The sequence below is a fragment of the Ranitomeya variabilis genome, chromosome 4, assembly GCF_051348905.1.
Source record: "Ranitomeya variabilis isolate aRanVar5 chromosome 4, aRanVar5.hap1, whole genome shotgun sequence".
Lineage (NCBI taxonomy): Eukaryota > Metazoa > Chordata > Amphibia > Anura > Dendrobatidae > Ranitomeya > Ranitomeya variabilis.
Window position 1 is genome coordinate 283,325,017 of NC_135235.1, and position 19,765 is coordinate 283,344,781.

At 42.9% G+C, this 19,765-nt stretch overlaps 1 protein-coding gene across 2 annotated transcripts in view; it reads right to left on the reverse strand.

The window, feature by feature from the left end:
* LOC143768831 (tumor necrosis factor receptor superfamily member 14-like) overlaps positions 1 to 19,765 on the reverse strand; it is a 126,665-nt gene that overhangs the window by 61,420 nt on the left and 45,480 nt on the right. For both annotated transcript variants that reach the window (XM_077257462.1, XM_077257461.1), the window contains exons 3-4: positions 13,966 to 14,094; positions 13,539 to 13,685 (exon numbers count right to left, since the gene is read on the reverse strand). In XM_077257462.1, coding sequence (XP_077113577.1) covers positions 13,539 to 13,685; positions 13,966 to 14,094 — 276 coding nt within the window. The remainder of the gene's footprint in view (positions 1 to 13,538; positions 13,686 to 13,965; positions 14,095 to 19,765) is intronic.

Genomic DNA, 19,765 nt, shown 5'->3' on the forward strand with positions numbered 1-19,765 from the left:
TCGCTTGGCAACACGGACTTTCAACTCCCTCCAAAGGTTTTCTATAGGGTGGAGATCTGGAGACTGGCTAGGCCACTCCAGGACCTTGAAATGCTTCTTACGAAGCCACTCCTTTGTTGCCCTGGCGGTGTGCTTTGGATCATTGTCATGTTGAAAGACCCAGCCACGTTTCATCTTCAATGCCCTTGCTGATGGAAGGAGGTTTGCACTCAAAATCTCACGATACATGGCCCCATTAATTCTTTCATGTACCCGGATCAGTCGTCCTGGCCCCTTTGCAGAGAAACAGCCCCAAAGCATGATGTTTCCACCACCAAGCTTTACAGTAGGTATGGTGTTTAATGGATGCAACTCAGTATTCTTTTTCCTCCAAACACGACAAGTTGTGTTTCTACCAAACTTTTCCAGTTTGGTTTCATCAGACCATAGGACATTCTCCCAAAACTCCTCTGGATCATCCAAATGCTCTCTAGCAAACTTCAGACGGGCCCGGACATGTACTGGCTTAAGCAGTGGGACACGTCTGGCACTGCAGGATCTGAGTCCATGGTGGCTTAGTGTGTTACTTATGGTAGGCCTTGTTACATTGGTCCCAGCTCTCTGCAGTTCATTCACTAGGTCCCCCCGCGTGGTTCTGGGATTTTTGCTCACCGTTCTTGTGATCATTCTGACCCCACGGGGTGGGATTTTGCGTGGAGCCCCAGATCGAGGGAGATTATCAGTGGTCTTGAATGTCTTCCATTTTCTAATTATTGCTCCCACTGTTGATTTCTTCACTCCAAGCTGGTTGGCTATTGCAGATTCAGTCTTCCCAGCCTGGTGCAGGGCTACAATTTTGTTTCTGGTGTCCTTTGACAGCTCTTTGGTCTTCACCATAGTGGAGTTTGGAGTCAGACTGTTTGAGGGTGTGCACAGGTGTCTTTTTATACTGATAACAAGTTTAAACAGGTGCCATTACTACAGGTAATGAGTGGAGGAAAGAGGAGACTCTTAAAGAAGAAGTTACAGGTCTGTGAGAGCCAGAAATCTGGATTGTTTGTTTCTGACCAAATACTTATTTTCCACCATAATATGCAAATAAAATGATAAAAAAACAGACAATGTGATTTTCTGGATTTTTTTGTCTCAGTTTGTCTCCCATAGTTGAGGTCTACATATGATGTAAATTACAGACGCCTCTCATCTTTTTAAGTGGTGGAACTTGCACTATTGCTGACTGACTAAATACTTTTTTGCCCCACTGTATATTGACTGTGAGTGGAGAGGGAAATGACAAACGCAGGGATGAAAACAGATTTTAGCAAAGGAGGCCAACTCTGGCTAGATAGACAAAAATAGGAAAGGGAACTGTGCGGTCAGTATACAGAACCTAAAAAATCCACGCAGAGATTACAAAAATAACCTCCACACCGACTCACAGTGTGGAGGGGCAACTCTGCTACCCCAGAGCTTCCAGCTAGCCTGAATGTTTCATAATGACAAGCTGGACAAAAAGAGACAAACTTTAAACTGAAAGTAAGTACAAGAACTAGCAAGAACTTATCTTATGCTGGCATGGACAGGCCATCAGAGAAATCCAAGGAGAAGACTGAGTCTAACCTAGAGGAACATTGACAGCTGGCATGAATTACAGGCCAGAGCCCTGTTAAATACCAAGGCCAAGGGAGCCGATTAGTGAAGTCAGCTGCCAGGCCAAACTCCAGGAGCAGCAGTTCCACTCAAACCCACCAGAGGGAGCCCAAGGGCAGAACTCCCAAAAGTATCATTCACAACCACAGGAGGGAGCCCAAGAACGGAATTCACAACACGAGACAGTGTGTTGGGCGGGAAAGCCTGAAGACAATACACCGGCCTCCGCCAGCTCCCATCACCTGTTAGACCTCCGGAGAGTGACAGACAGCGGAGCCACAATAAGTTGAACCTGATAACAAAAGACTGTCTAGTTAAACGACCGTTATACAGTTTATTTTGCATCCCTTTTCCCCTTTTTTGTGTCACTGCATCCAAGCACCTGTGTGTTACATTTTCACAAGGGTAACAGGAGAAAATGGACCCCAAAATTTGTTGTGCAACTTCTCCTGAGTTTACAGATACCCCATATATCGTCAAAAACTACTTTTGAGGCACAGTGCAAAGCTCAGAAGGGAAGAAACGCCATATTATAGTGCAGATTTTGTTGCACTTGTTTGAGGGTGCCATGTTACATTGGCAGAGCTCCTGAGGTGCTAACACAGCAGAACTCCCCATAATTGACCTTATTTTACAAACAAAACCTCTCAATCAATTCATTCAGGGGTGCAGTGATTATATTGACACCACAGGTGTGTCACAGAATTTTATACCATTGGGCAGTTAAGAAAAAATAATTTACATTTTTACCACCAAGACTGTGTGTTCCCCCAAGTTTTACATTTTCATACTGGGAAATGGGTAAAAATGGCACCAGAATGTGTCCCACAATTTCTACTGAATGTAGAAATACCCCATATGTGGCTGTACAGTACTACTTAACGCTACGGAGTGCTATTTGCCTACTGGAGTGCAGCGGTTCCTAAACTAGTGCGGATTCCATATGAAGAACCCCTAAGTGATCGAAAAGCAGAATCCCCCCTCAAGCGACCTCATTTTAGAAATGATAACCCTTTGGGAATTTAACCACAGATGTAGTGACGATTTTGACTCTATGGGTGTTTTCCAGAAACAAGCAGCAGTGGATGGTGCTGAGTGAAAATTGCAAACCGCCGTTGCAGTCACCAGTACATTATGCCCAGCCAGGGCTGGTTTTAGGCAAAGTGGGGCCCTAGGCAAAAGTTTAAAATGGGGCTCCAAATGCTAACATATTGCACATCACACAGAAGCATTTCTGTTGTATTTACGAGCGCTGAGTTCAGGCCGCTAAACGAGTGTGATCGACAATACTGAAGTCGTTCGACGCTTGTTTCCGGCCTCTTTACACCACCTGAGAAATAATGATGGGAACAGAACAATCACTATTAGATCAATCTGTCCTCATACAGTATCATGTTATCAGCAGCACATCTACAGTTTACGTTGGGCGATGTGCTGCTGAGAACAAGGATTTTTGTTTCGGCATAAACAATCCAATCTCTCAATGAATATGTAGCATTTTGCTTGTTTAGTATAATACACCCTATAGTCCTCCGTATATTATAATGTGCCACATAGTTCTGCATATAGTATAATACACTCCCCATAGTCCTCCATATAGTATAATGCACTCCCTATAGTCCTCCATATATTATAATGTGCCACATAGTCCTCCATATAGTATAACTAGATGGTGGCCCGATTAACGCATCGGGTATTATAGAATATGTATATAGTTTATTTATGAAGTTTTCAAAATAATGCAATTTATACACAGGATTCGGCAGGGCCACGGGCAAAAGAGTCTCAGTGAGCCCCCCTCTTTAACACATACCACAATTCATGATGCACAGACACAGCAGACAAATATAGCACAGCCAAGTAGCATATAACACAGCCCACGTAGCATATAGCACACGCTACGTAGCATATAGCACAGGCCACGTAGTATATAACACAGCCCACATAGCATATAGCACAGCCAACATAGCATATAGCACAGCCACGTAGCACATAACACAGCCCAAGTAGTATAAAGCACAGCCACGTAGTATATAGTACAGCCACATAGTACAGCCCACATAAATTAGAGCGTCAGTAAATAACTGCACATTACGACTCAATATATCATGGCTAACTAGGAGAAACAAGAGTCAAATGAACTAAACAAAAAAGGTACCATAAAACTGTATTTATTAGAAAATATGTAAAACACTAAAAGACATCATATGTATTGTATCACAAAAGTGAAATGGTGACTAAATCAAAGTGCGCCAAAAGTTCCAGATACATAGGACAGTACTCTCATATCCTAATTATTGCGGTAACTGCAGTTTATATCACATGTGTGACAGCCATTGCTTAGTATGTGTGCTCACATGTGTGAAATAGTGGCAACACATCCTCCACTATACAGCACACTATACATTGCCATGCCGCATTTACCGTATCACATCCAAAGACATAACCATATTAAAGTGCAGGGATTAATTTACCCATAGATGTCAGTGGAGGTCTGTCCTAGTCCTGGATACGTGCCCCGACGCGCGTTTCGCGTTGGTATGTGACCGCTTCCTCAGGGGGTGTGGCTAATAAGGCATCCTAGCCCATCTTATATAGTGACTAAATTAAGTCATGTGACAATATTATTAATTACCGGTGCGCTAGTGTGAGCCGCAGGAAGACGCCGCCGCCGTATCCAAGCCCTACCCCATGTGACTAGATCCCCGTCACGTGAGCGGGTCGGCGCCACGCCCACAACACGCAACAAGGAATCGTCAGCAGGAGATGGGCGCAGAGCGGCAAGCAACATGCGCCTGCGCATAAGGTGGCAAGTGCTTTGTGCAAACGTAAGTATATCTAAAATAAAAGTAAACAATTACATACATAACAAGTGCTGGGTAACTGCGCATGCGTATAACACCAGTATATTGCATGAAATTATCAAAACCTGGTGTCCCACCGGACAGCATCCACATACTCCGGAGAATGACAAAGGGAGCGCGCAGTTACACAGCAAAAGTGAGTGAAAATAAAAAATAATAACATACCATAAATATGATGTAATACCACTTTAACAAACAACATCAAAACACTAAAACATGCTGAAGATATGAATAGAAAGACTTTACTGGAGGACCATACATTAAAGAATATATATAAGTTCCATAACCCATATATAAATATATCATAGTTAAGATCATTGGGACAGGTCCATACGTTGATGTTTTCCAGACAGGGGAATTTTTATACTTCATAGTCTCATATTAGTCCACCCCAATGTTCAGATGTTCATCTCGTCTCAAGACCTTAGTTGTGGTTATCCATATTCTGTTCTTACTCCGTCCATTCCCAGTCTCAAGAGTCTCATAGGCATAATCAAAAGCATGAACGCACTAAAAAATATATGGACAAAAATACCAAATTAAAAACTGACAGGCAGATGGCAAAGAAAACAGGATAGGCAATTCCTGGACTCAAATTTTTAAAGGAAGGAAGAAAATCCATGTGTCTCATTAAGGCCATTAGGTGTAAGGGTACCAAGGGTGGTGATCCAGCGACACTCACGTTGTGCCAAAATGCGTTTGATATCATCACCCCTGATACCACATTGAATATGATCAATCCCACGTGCCATAAATGATTTGGGATTACAGTCATGATACTGCTTATAGTGGCGTGGTATGGTCTTCAGTTTTAATGGGTCCATTACCCCTTTTGCCGCCACTATATCACGTACGTGTTCTCGCACCCGTGTGCCAAGTCGGCGTGATGTTAGTCCGATATAGACCTTCGGACATCCACATACAGCATAGTATATGACCTGTGTGGTGTTACACGTAATGTGATGGTTGATAGTGAAAATCCTTTCACTATCCACAGATTCAAAAGTGGTAATACGGCTAATATTGGGACACGATATACAACCACCGCACGGAAAACAGCCCCTAGGTGGCCCACTGGATCCAAAATTAAATCCCACACGTTTAGGAACATAGTGGCTGGACACTAGTAAGTCCCTCAAATTTTTACTCCTCCTAGCAGTCATGGAGGGGTATTCATGCAGATATTTGGAGAGTAAAGGATCACTCTTGAGGATCCCCCAATGTTTCTGGAGGCAACTCCTCATCGTATTCCACTCTCCATTAAAAGTAGAGATAAACCTTACAGTGTCCTGTTGTTCACACTTTTTCTTATTAAGGTTACCTTTGGAGCACAATAGTTCGTCACGTGAAGTGGATTTGGCTCTCAGGTACCCCTTTCTAATGTTCCTGTTGCGGTATCCCCTATTTTGAAATCTAACCTTGAGATCCGCCGCCTGGATCTCAAATTTGGTATCAGAAGAGCAGATCCGCTTCACTCTGAGATGCTGGCCAACTGGGATGGCTGAGATGGTACTATAAGGGTGACCCGAGTCCGCATGTAACAGGGAGTTGCCCGAGGTGGACTTCCTGAACACATCAGTTTGTAAATTACGTTGACCATCAACCTCAATTTTGATGTCCAGGAAGTCCACATCGGTCTTACTCATCTGATAAGTTAATTTGATGTTAAGTGAATTACTATTCAATTGTTTCATGAATTCATGTAGCGTGTCCTCGGGCCCCTGCCATATCATGAACAGGTCATCGATATAGCGCAGCCAGCACTGCACATGGTCCGCGGCCTGCGGCCCCCCCTCCCCAAAAATTCCCCTCTCCCAGTACCCCAATGGGTACTGTTCATGATATGGCAGGGGCCCGAGGACACGCTATATGAATTCATGAAACAATTGAATAGTAATTCACTTAACATCAAATTAACTTATCAGATGAGTAAGACCGATGTGGACTTCCTGGACATCAAAATTGAGGTTGATGGTCAACGTAATTTACAAACTGATGTGTTCAGGAAGTCCACCTCGGTCAACTCCCTGTTACATGCGGACTCGGGTCACCCTTATAGTACCATCTCAGCCATCCCAGTTGGCCAGCATCTCAGAGTGAAGCGGATCTGCTCTTCTGATACCAAATTTGAGATCCAGGCGGCGGATCTCAAGGTTAGATTTCAAAATAGGGGATACAGCAACAGGAACATTAGAAAGGGGTACCTGAGAGCCAAATCCACTTCACGTGACGAACTATTGTGCTCCAAAGGTAACCTTAATAAGAAAAAGTGTGAACAACAGGACACTGTAAGGTTTATCTCTACTTTTAATGGAGAGTGGAATACGATGAGGAGTTGCCTCCAGAAACATTGGGGGATCCTCAAGAGTGATCCTTTACTCTCCAAATATCTGCATGAATACCCCTCCATGACTGCTAGGAGGAGTAAAAATTTGAGGGACTTACTAGTGTCCAGCCACTATGTTCCTAAACGTGTGGGATTTAATTTTGGATCCAGTGGGCCACCTAGGGGCTGTTTTCCGTGCGGTGGTTGTATATCGTGTCCCAATATTAGCCGTATTACCACTTTTGAATCTGTGGATAGTGAAAGGATTTTCACTATCAACCATCACATTACGTGTAACACCACACAGGTCATATACTATGCTGTATGTGGATGTCCGAAGGTCTATATCGGACTAACATCACGCCGACTTGGCACACGGGTGCGAGAACACGTACGTGATATAGTGGCGGCAAAAGGGGTAATGGACCCATTAAAACTGAAGACCATACCACGCCACTATAAGCAGTATCATGACTGTAATCCCAAATCATTTATGGCACGTGGGATTGATCATATTCAATGTGGTATCAGGGGTGATGATATCAAACGCATTTTGGCACAACGTGAGTGTCGCTGGATCACCACCCTTGGTACCCTTACACCTAATGGCCTTAATGAGACACATGGATTTTCTTCCTTCCTTTAAAAATTTGAGTCCAGGAATTGCCTATCCTGTTTTCTTTGCCATCTGCCTGTCAGTTTTTAATTTGGTATTTTTGTCCATATATTTTTTAGTGCGTTCATGCTTTTGATTATGCCTATGAGACTCTTGAGACTGGGAATGGACGGAGTAAGAACAGAATATGGATAACCACAACTAAGGTCTTGAGACGAGATGAACATCTGAACATTGGGGTGGACTAATATGAGACTATGAAGTATAAAAATTCCCCTGTCTGGAAAACATCAACGTATGGACCTGTCCCAATGATCTTAACTATGATATATTTATATATGGGTTATGGAACTTATATATATTCTTTAATGTATGGTCCTCCAGTAAAGTCTTTCTATTCATATCTTCAGCATGTTTTAGTGTTTTGATGTTGTTTGTTAAAGTGGTATTACATCATATTTATGGTATGTTATTATTTTTTATTTTCACTCACTTTTGCTGTGTAACTGCGCGCTCCCTTTGTCATTCTCCGGAGTATGTGGATGCTGTCCGGTGGGACACCAGGTTTTGATAATTTCATGCAATATACTGGTGTTATACGCATGCGCAGTTACCCAGCACTTGTTATGTATGTAATTGTTTACTTTTATTTTAGATATACTTACGTTTGCACAAAGCACTTGCCACCTTATGCGCAGGCGCATGTTGCTTGCCGCTCTGCGCCCATCTCCTGCTGACGATTCCTTGTTGCGTGTTGTGGGCGTGGCGCCGACCCGCTCACGTGACGGGGATCTAGTCACATGGGGTAGGGCTTGGATACGGCGGCGGCGTCTTCCTGCGGCTCACACTAGCGCACCGGTAATTAATAATATTGTCACATGACTTAATTTAGTCACTATATAAGATGGGCTAGGATGCCTTATTAGCCACACCCCCTGAGGAAGCGGTCACATACCAACGCGAAACGCGCGTCGGGGCACGTATCCAGGACTAGGACGGACCTCCACTGACATCTATGGGTAAATTAATCCCTGCACTTTAATATGGTTATGTCTTTGGATGTGATACAGTAAATGCGGCATGGCAATGTATAGTGTGCTGTATAGTGGAGGATGTGTTGCCACTATTTCACACATGTGAGCACACATACTAAGCAATGGCTGTCACACATGTGATATAAACTGCAGTTACCGCAATAATTAGGATATGAGAGTACTGTCCTATGTATCTGGAACTTTTGGCGCACTTTGATTTAGTCACCATTTCACTTTTGTGATACAATACATATGATGTCTTTTAGTGTTTTACATATTTTCTAATAAATACAGTTTTATGGTACCTTTTTTGTTTAGTTCATTTGACTCTTGTTTCTCCTAGTTAGCCATAGTACAGCCCACGTTGTATATAGCACAGCCCAACTAGTATATAGCACAGCATATGCAGTGTATAATACAGCCCATGTAGTACAGTAGCGGCCAAAAGTATTCACACCCCTGCAATTCTGTCAGGTAATACTCAGTTTCTTCCTGAAAATGATTGCAAACTCAAATTCTTTGGTATTATCTTCATTTAATTTGTCTTAAATGAAAAAACACAAAAGAGAATGAAGCAAAAAAGCAAAACATTGATCATTTCACACAAAACTCCAAAAATGGGCCAGACAAAAGTATTGGCACCCTCAGCCTAATACTTGGTTGCACAACCTTTAGCCAAAATAACTGCGACCAACCTCTTCCGGTAACCATCAATGAGTTTCTTACAATGCTCTGCTGGAATTTTAGACCATTCTTCTTTGGCAAACTGCTCCAGGTCCCTGATATTTGAAGGGTGCCTTCTCCAAACTGCCATTTTTAGATCTCTCCATAGGTGTTCTATGGGATTCAGGTCTGGACTCATTGCTGGCCACCTTAGAAGTCTCCAGTGCTTTCTCTCAAACCATTTTTAGTGCTTTTTGAAGTGTGTTTTGGGTCATTGTCCTGCTGGAAGACCCATGACCTCTGAGGGAGACCCAGCTTTCTCACACTGGGCCCTACATTAGGCTGCAAAATTTGTTCGTAGTCTTCAGACTTCATAATGCCAAGCACACGGTCAAACAGTCCAGTGCCAGAGGCAGCAAAGCAACCCCAAAACATAAGTGAACCTCCGCCATGATTGACTGTAGGGACCGTGTTCTTTTCTTTGAATGCCTTTTTTTCTCCTGTAAACTCTGTGTTGATGCCTTTGCCCAAAAAGCTCTACTTTTGTCTCATCTGACCAGAGAACATTCTTCCAAAACGTTTTAGGCTTTTTCAGGTAAGTTTTGGCAAACTCCAGCCTGGCTTTTTTATGTCTCGGGGTAAGAAGTGGGGTCTTCCTGGGTCTCCTACCATACAGTCCCTTTTCATTCAGACGCCGACGGATAGTATTGGTTGACACTGTTGTACCCTCGGACTGCAGGGCAGCTTGAAAATGTTTGGATGTTAGTTGAGGTTCTTTATCCAACATCCGCACAATCTTGCGTTGAAATCTCTTGTCAATTTTTCTTTTCCGTCCACATCTAGGGAGGTTAGCCACAGTGCCATGGGCTTTAAACTTCTTGATGACTCTGCGCACGGTAGACACAGGAACATTCAGGTCTTTGGAGATGGACTTGTAGCCTTGAGATTGCTCATGCTTCCTCACAATTTGGTTTCTCAAGTCCTCAGATAGTTCTTTGGTCTTCTTTCTTTTCTCCATGCTCAATGTGGTACACACAAAGACACAGGACAGAGGTTGAGTCAACTTTAATCCATGTCAACTGGCTGCAAGTGTGAGTTAGTTATTGCCAACATCTGTTAGGTGCCACATGTAAGTTACAGGTGCTGTTAATTACACAAATTAAGAGTAGCATCACATGATTTTTCGAACAGTGCCAATACTTTTGTCCACCCCTTTTTTATGTTTGGTGTGGAATTATATCCAATTTGGCTTTAGGACAATTCTTTTTGTGTTTTTTCATTTAAGACAAATTAAATGAAGATAATAATACCAAAGAATTTGTGTTTGCAATCATTTTCAGGAAGAAACTGAGTATTATCTGACAGAATTGCAGGGGTGTGAATACAGCCACATAATATATTATACACCTACATAGTATATAGCACAGCCCACGTAGTATATAGCACAGAGACGTAGTATATAACAGCCCACACAGTATATAACACAGCCCACGTAGTATATACAGTCATGGCCAAAAGTATTCACACCCCTGCAATTCTGTCAGATAATACTCAGTTTCTTATTGAAAATGATTGCAAACACAAATTCTTTGTTATTCTTATCTTCATTAAATTTGTCTTAAATGAAAAAACACAAAAAGAATTGTCCTAAAGCCAAATTGGATATAATTCCACACCAAACATAAAAAAGGGGGTGGACAAAAGTATTAGCACTGTTCGAAAAATCATGTGATGCTTCTCGAATTTGTGTAATTAACAGCACCTGTAACTTACTTGTGGCACCTAACAGGTGTTGACAATAACTAAATCACACTTGCAGCCAGTTGACATGGATTAAAGTTGACTCAGCCTCAGTCCTGTGTCCTTGTGTGTACCACATTGAGCATGGAGAAAAGAAAGAAGACCAAAGAACTGTCTGAGGACTTGAGAAAACAAAATGAGCAATCTCAAGGCTACAAGTCCATCTCCAAAGACCTGAATGTTCCTGTGTCTACCGTGCGCAGTGTCATCAAGAAGTTTAAAGCCCATGGCACTGTGGCTAACCTCACTAGATGTGGACGGAAAAGAAAAATTGACTAGAGATTTCAACGCAAGATTGTGCGGATGTTGGATAAAGAACCTCGACTAACATCCAAACAAGTTCAAGCTGCCCTGCAGTCCGAGGGCACAACAGTGTCAACCCGTACTATCCATCGGCGTCTGAATGAAAAGGGACTGTATGGTAGGAGACCCAAGAAGACCCCACTTCTTACCCCGAGACATAAAAAAGCCAGGCTGGAGTTTGCCACAACTTACCTGAAAAAGCCTAAAACGTTTTGGAAGAATGTTCTCTGGTCAGAAGAGACAAAAGTAGAGCTTTTTGGGCAAAGGCATCAACATAGAGTTTACAGGAGAAAAAAAGAGGCATTCAAAGAAAAGAACACGGTCCCTACAGTCAAACATGGCGGAGGTTCCCTGATGTTTTGGGGTTGCTTTGCTGCCTCTGGCTCTGGACTGCTTGACCGTGTGCATGGCATTATGAAGTCTGAAGACTACCAACAAATTTTGCAGCATAATGTAGGGCCCAGTGTGAGAAAGCTGCATCTCCTTCAGAGGTAATGGGCCTTCCAGCAGGACAATGACCCAAAACACACTTCAAAAAGCACTAGAAAATGGTTTGAGAGAAAGCACTGGAGACTTCTAAGGTGGCCAGCAATGAGTCCAGACCCGAATCCCATAGAACACCTATGGAGAGATCTAAAAATGGCAGTTTGGAGAAGGCACCCTTCAAATATCAGGGACCTGGAGCAGATTGCCAAAGAAGAATGGTCTAAAATTCCAGCAGAGCATTGTAAGAAACTCATTGATGGTTACCGGAAGCGGTTGGTCGCAGTTATTTTGGCTAAAGGTTGTGCAACCAAGTCTTAGGCTGAGGGTGCCAATACTTTTGTCTGTCCCATTTTTGGAGTTTTGTGTGAAATGATCAATGTTTTGCTTTTTACTTCATTCTCTTTTGTGTTTTTTCATTTAAGACAAATTAAATGAAGATAATAATACCAAAGAATTTGTGTTTGCAATCATTTTCAGGAAGAAACTGAGTATTATCTGACAGAATCGCAGGGGTGTGAATACTTTTGGCCATGACTGTAGCAATGTGGGCACCATATCCCTGTAAAAAAAATAATTAAAATACAAAATAGTTATATACTCACCTTCCGGCGGCCCCCGATTCCAGGTCAGGCGTTTAGAGATGTTCCTCGCGACGCTCCGGTCCCAAGAATGCATTGCGGTCTCGTGAGATGATGACCGCTACGTCCTCCATATAGTATAATACACTCCCTATAGCCCTTCATATAGTATAATACTCAGTCCTCCATATAATAAAATAGACTCCTCACAGTCTTCCATATATTAAAATACACTCCTCAGTCCTCCATATAGTATAACACACTCCTCCGTCCTCCATATAGTAGAACACACTCCTCCGTCCTCCATATAGTATAATACACTCCTCAGTCCTCCATATAGTATAATACACTCCTCATAGCCCTCCATATATTACAATACACTCAGTCCTCCATATAGTATAATACACTCCTCGTAGTGCTCCATATAGTATATGACCCCTTTAGACTTATCTTTGGGGTCATCTGAAGGCGATTGTCTATGCTGTGAAGATACAAGATGTGCAGCATCTGAAACAACGGATACTGGAAGAATGTGCTAGCATTTCTTCTGCGGTGTTGCTATCAGTGTGTCAAGAGTGGGAGAAGAGGGTTGCATTGACAATCCAACACAATGGGCAGCACTTTGAACACATTCTATAAGTGGTCATAAACTTGTATATAACTCATGAAAGAATAAAGTTACGTTAAAGCCAAGCACACCATTGTTTTTCTTGTGGAATTCTCAATAATTTTGATGTGTCACATGACCCTCGTTCCATTGGAAAAAATAAAGTTGAATCCAAAATGGCCGACTCCAAAATGGCCTCCATGGTCACCACCCAACTTGAAAAGTTTGCCTCCTCCCATATACTAATGTGCCACATAAAGGAAGTTGATATCACAAACCATTCCCATTTTATTTAGGTGTATCCATATAAATGGCCCACCCGGTACATTCTTTGTTTCCATATTCCTCATTGTTGTGAGAGTGGAGCAACAGAACATGGCGACTGCTGGATCCATCTCATCACAGATGTCTGATGGACCAAATTAACTTCAATGGGGTTGATTTTGTTTGCTTTGTGTCTGCCATTTTATGGGACACAATAGCAAAGCATGTCATATTATTATTTGCAGTATATGCGACTATGACACCTCCAACACCGACGTCCCCATAGCCTTGTGTGCGGGTTCCCTGCCCTATAGCTGGACAGCACTATATACACTTCTTGCCGCAGTCACACATAGTAATGTCCTTACCAGGCTTCTTTACATATTCACCGGGCTGACATTCTGTGTAGTCTATACATATGTTGCATTCTTGGCTCACACAAAAGTGACCGTCTGAGCATTCGCAAACCGTGTGAGAAGATTCTGTACAGTTCTGCTTTACTACGAGATCGGCCCCTGAAAAAGAAAACAGGACAATCAGGACGAAGATGTATATAACTCACAATTACAGCTCATATTAGCAGGGTAGGTAATAACTAGCTGATCGTATGGGGGGTCCCACCGCTCAGACCCCCACTGATCCCGAGTATGGAGCTCTGAAGTGACCCATTTTAAAAGGGGCAATGGCGGCACCGCTCCAAGTTTTTACGTCTGGCCACACTTAGGCTGGACTTCGGAGCACCATCACAGTGGTAACAAACTTTTCTACAATTCCAGCTACTTTTATTGCACTCACCACTGTCACATTGTTCACATTTGAAACACTCCACGAGGCCATTCGGATGATCCGTATGCGGGGGAACCATACAGATTTCGCAAATTGTGCGGCTCAACTCTTCAGTACATGAAGCTTTCACAAAGAATCCTGAGAGAAGAAAAAAAAAAAAAAAACACAAAGTAACAACCTGCAAACACCAGAGGGCAATTTATATACAAAGCAGTCTGGAGAAAGCCATGAGTAACTGTGAACATTAGGCTACTTTCACACATGCGTTTTGTGCTGTCCGTCGTGGTGCAGCAAAATGACACGAAAACGTCACGAAAATAGGGAAAACCGTGTGCGACGGATTCAGTGTAATGACGGATGAGAGAGAGAGACTTTTTTCCGGATCTGAAAATCCTTCCGGGCATGCCCAGAGGGGAAAAACGGGATCCGTCGCTGGACTCCAGTGTGTGACAGTCAGTGATGGACCCTGCGTCCATAGACTTCCATTATATCCATCGACAGACAGCACAGGATGCGTCGCTGAACGATTTTCTGACGTGCAGAAAAAATGTTCCTATGAATGCTTTCTTCGCACGACGGACCGCTATTTTCCGACGGATCCAGTGCACGACGGATGAAACGGATGGCCATTCGTCACAATCTGTCGCTAATACAAGTCTATGGGAAAATGCAGGATCCTGCATTCTCAAAAAACGACGGATTGTGACGGATTAAAAAAAACGCAAGTGTGAAAGTAGCCTAATAAGGAGTTACAATGTTGCACAAGTGCAGTTTGTTTGAAGTCCAGAGCTGCATTCACACTGCGGCTGCTACTGGAAACAGTCAACAGGTTTGTTTCTAGATATGGCACACACTCCCTTTTTGAAACGTCAGGAAGCTTCTTTTCCACAAGCGAAAGTTCAACCCCACGAGGCAGAGTCAAAACGCAAACACCCAAATTCAGGCCATAAAGTGACGGAACATAAATATTTTGTAACGAATATTGGGTGAACGTTCCATATCACACAGAACGATGTCCGGTCGAGAATCTATTTATTAAGCCAACAAGCAGCTGTAGCATCCAATAAACCTCACTTTGTAACAATTTTTTTATACTGGCTGTCATTTCGAATTATATAAATTTCCTCCAATACCTGACAAAGTTCATTTACAATAAATCACCACTCCAGCAGTTTTTTTCAGTGCTGAAGTGGTGCTTCTGATCTAAGGTCCTTGACTGTTGTCTTCTACTTACCTGGGCATACCAGCTATCGTTTGCCATCCCTGCTTTTTGGCTTAACAAATGACTAAAGACTACTATGTCCAATAAACGTTGTGAAAGGTAAGTAGTCACATACCTTTAAGAGCCTACGGAGCATTGGCCTTTTCACCTAGAAAGGATTTTCTTTTCTTACATCATTTACCACAAAGTGTTCAATGTTAAAATTAAGCGCTAAAGCTTGCAGTATTATTAATGCAGCTCTGGAAAATTATTTTATTATTACACTGTGTGCAGAATTATTAGGCAAGTTGAATTTTAGAGGATTATTTTTATTATTGATCAACAACTATGTTCTTAATCAACCCAAAAGACTCATAAATATCAAAGCTTAATATTTTTTGAAGTTGGAGTGTTTTTTTTTTTTTAGATCTTAGAAGGATATCTGTTTGTGCAGGTAACTATTACTGTGCAGAATTATTAGGCAACTTAATAAAAACCAAACATATTCCCATCTCACTTGTTTATTTTCACCAGGTAAACCAATATAGCTGCACAAAATTTAGAAATAAACACTTCTGACATGCAAAAACAAAACCCCCAAAAATGAGTGACCAATATAGCCACCTTTTTTTATGATGACACTCAGCAGCCTTCCATCCATAGATTCTGTCAGTTGCTTGATCTGTTTACGATTAACATCACGTGCAGCAGCCACCACAGCCTCCCAGACACTGTTCCGAGAGGTGTACTGTTTTCCCTCCCTGTAGATCTCACATTTTATGAGGGACCACAGGTTCTCTATGGGGTTCAGATCAGGTGAACAAGGGGGCCATGTCATTATTTTTTCTTCTTTGAGACCTTTACTGGCCAGCCACGCAGTGGAGTAGTTGGAGGCATGTGATAGAGCATGGTCCTGCATGAAAATCATGTTTTTCTTGAACAATACCGACTTCTTCCCGTACCACTGCTTGAAGAAGTCTTCCAGAAACTGGCAGTAGGTCTGGGAGTTGAGCTTCATTCCATCCTCAACCTGAAAAGGTCCCACAAACTCATCTTTGATGATACCAGCCCATACCAGTACCCCCACCTCCACCTTGCTGGCATCTGAGTTGGAGTGGAGCTCTCTGCCCTTTACTGATCCAGCCTCTGGCCCATCCATCTGTCCCATCAAGAGTCACTCTCATTTCATCAGTCCATAAAACCTTTGAAAAGTCAGTCTTAAGATATTTCTTAGCCCAGTCTTGACGTTTTATCTTATGTTTCTTGTTCAAAGGTGGTCGTTTTTCAGCCTTCCTTACCTTGGCCATGTCCCTGAGAATCGCACACCTTGTGCTTTTTTGTTACTCCAGTAACGTTGCAGCTCTGAAATATGGCAAAACTGGTGGCAAATGGCATCTTGGCAGCTTCATGCTCGATTTTCAATTCATGGGCAGTTATTTTGCGCCTTTTTTGACCAACACGCTTCTGGCGATCCCTGTTGGCTATTTGCCATGAAACACTTGATTGTTCGGTGATCATGCTTCAAAAGTTTGGTAATTTCAAGACTGCTGCATCCTTCTGCAAGTTATCTCACAATTTTGGACTTTCCAGAGCCCGTCAAATCTCTCTTCTGACCCATTTTGCCAAAGTAAAGGAAGTTGCCTAATAATTAAGCACACCTTATATAGGGTTTTGATGTCATTAGTCAACACCCCTCCTCATTACAGAGATGCACATCACCTGATTTATTTAATTGGTAGTTGGCTCTCAAGCCTCAACAGCTTGGAGTAGGACAACATGTATAAAAGTATCATGTGATCAAAATATAACTTGTCTAATAATTCTGCACACAGTGTATTATATATTTTTATAGCACCATTTATTCCATGGCACTTTACATGTGAAAAGGGGGCAAATATAGACAAATACATTAAACATGAGCAAAAAACAAGGCACACAGGTACATAAGGAGGGAGAACCCTGCCTGCGAGAGCTCACGGTCTGCAGGGGATGGGTGAGGATACACTAGGAGAGTGTAGAGCTGGTTGTGAGGCGGTTCGGTAGGTTGAGGATCACTGCAGGTTGTAGGCTTGTCAGAAGAGGTGAGAGTCTTCAGGTTCTTTTTGAAGGTTTCTATGACAGGTGAGAGTCTGATGTGTTGTGGTAGAGAGTTCCAGAGTATGGGGGAAGCACGGGAGAAGTCTTGGATGCGGTTGTGGGAAGAAGAGATAATAGGGGAGTAGAGAAGAAGATCTTGAGAGGATCGGAGGTTGCGTGTAGGTAAGTACCGGGATACAATGTCACAGATGTATTGAGGAGACAGGTTGTGGATGGCTTTGTATGTCGTTGTAAGGGTTTTGAACTGGAGTCTCTGGGCGATAGGAAGCCAGTGAAGGGCTTGGCATAGGGGAGAGGCTGGGGAATAGCGGGGAGACAGGTAGATTCGTCGGGCTGCAGAGTGTAGGATGGATTGGAGTGGAGTGGTGCCAGAGGGGAGGCCAGAGAGTAGGAGGTTGCAGTAGTCAAGACGGTAGATGATAAGGGCATCCACTAGTGTTTTTGTGGTGTCACGGTCAAGGAATGCGCGGATCCGGGAAATATTTTTGAGTTTGAGACAGCAGGAGAAGGCAAGGGCTTGGATATGTGGCTGGAAAGAGAGGGCAGAGTCGAGGATCACCCCGAGGCACCGGGCGTGTGGGACTGGGGATAGTGAGCAGTCATTGACATTGATGGATAGGTCTCGTGGAGGGGCAGAGTGAGAGGGGGGAAAGATGATGAATTCTGTTTTGTCCATGTTCAGTTTTAGAAAGTGAGCAGAAAAGAAGGCCGAGATAGACAGACAGTATGGGACTTTGGTAAGTAAGGAGGTGAGGTCAGATCCGGATAAGTAGATCTGCGTGTCATCGACGTAGAGATGGTACTGCAAACCGTGGGATTCTATGAACTGTCCCAGGCCGAAGGTGTAGATGGAGAAGAGTAGGGGTCCTAGAACAGAGCCTTTAGGAACACCGACAGACAAGGGGCGAAGTGAGGAGGGAGGGAGACACTGAGTGTTCAGTCTGTCAGATATGATGATATCCAGGATAGGGCCAAGTCGGTACTGCCAAGAGATGAGAAAATCTGTAGCAGGAGGGAGTGGTCCATAGTGTCAAAGGCAGAAGACAGGTCCAGGAGAAGGAGGACAGAGTAGTGTTGCTTGCTCTTGGCGGTTAGTAGGTCATTGGTGACTTTAGTTAGGGCAGTTTCAGTTGAGTGATGGGGTTGGAAGCCAGATTGTAACCGGTCAAAGAAGCAGCAGGAGGAGAGGTAGGAGGACTGTTCAAGATGGATGTGTTGTTCCAGTAAATTGGAGGCATAAGGGAGAAGAGATATCAGGCGATAGCTAGACACAGAGGATGGGTCGAGGGAGGGCTTTTTGAGGATGGATGTGATCTTGGCATTTTGAAGGATGAGGGGAAGACACCTGTTGTAAGTGAGAGGTTGAAGAGGTGCGTTGGGTTGGGATGAAGATCGTGGAAAGGTTAGGAATTAGGTGGGACGGTAGCAGGTCAAGCGTGCAAGTGGTGAGGTGTGATCTTGACAGGAGCGTGGAGAGCTGATCTTCTGTCATGGTGGAGAAGCTGGTTTTAGAGGAACAGGATTGAGCAGTTAAGAGGGGCATGCGGGCCAAAGTTTTCTCTGATCGTATCGATCTTCTGTTTAAAGAACTGTTTAAATAACTCATAATAAATAAATGCAATGCATTTAGAAGACTAAATACCTTTACATGAAGATTAAACATTGAATAAACATTCAATAATTATACATATTCAATCTGCACAAAAAGGGTCAGATCTACTGAACTTGCCAGCATAAATGTCCCATATTCTTAAAATTTACTCTGCATACACAATTTGTACATGAGATTATATGAATATAGAACCTAGATTACTGTTGTGTCCTCCTCACCTTCCAGCAGCCTGTAATCTCTCTTCCCCTGCCTAAAAGCAGAGGGAAAAGTATTTCCCAAATATTCATCTGCAGTAATGCAGTAAATAAAGAGCAGGAGGGAGATGAAGCTGCAGTTTCTCTGTGTGTGACATTGTATACTGCACAGAAAAACAGACGTGACCTGCAATTAATTCGTTTTCAGAAAAAGTTGGGCGAAACGCGTGTCAGGGTAGAGGGAGACAACTCAAAGATACAGGTGCATCTCACAAAATTAGAATATTATCAAAAAGTTAATTTATTTCAGTCTTTCAATACAAAAAGTGAAACTCGTATATTATATAGAGTCATTACAAACCGTGATTTATTTCACGTGTTTATTTATATTAATGTTGATGATTATGGCCAACAGAGAATGAAAACCCAAAAGTCATTATCTCAGTAGAATACTTTATAACACCAGATTGAATAATGATTTTAAAATCCGAAATATTGGCCTACTGAAATGTATGTTCAGTAAATGCACTCAATACTTGGTCAGGGCTCTTTTTGTATCAATTACTGCATCAATGTGGCGTGGCATGGAGGCGATCAGCCTGTGGCACTGCTGAGGGGTTATGGAAGCCCAGGTTGCTTTGATAGCAGCCTTCAGCTTGTCTGCATTGTTGGGTCTGGTGTCTCATCTGCCTCTTGACAATACTC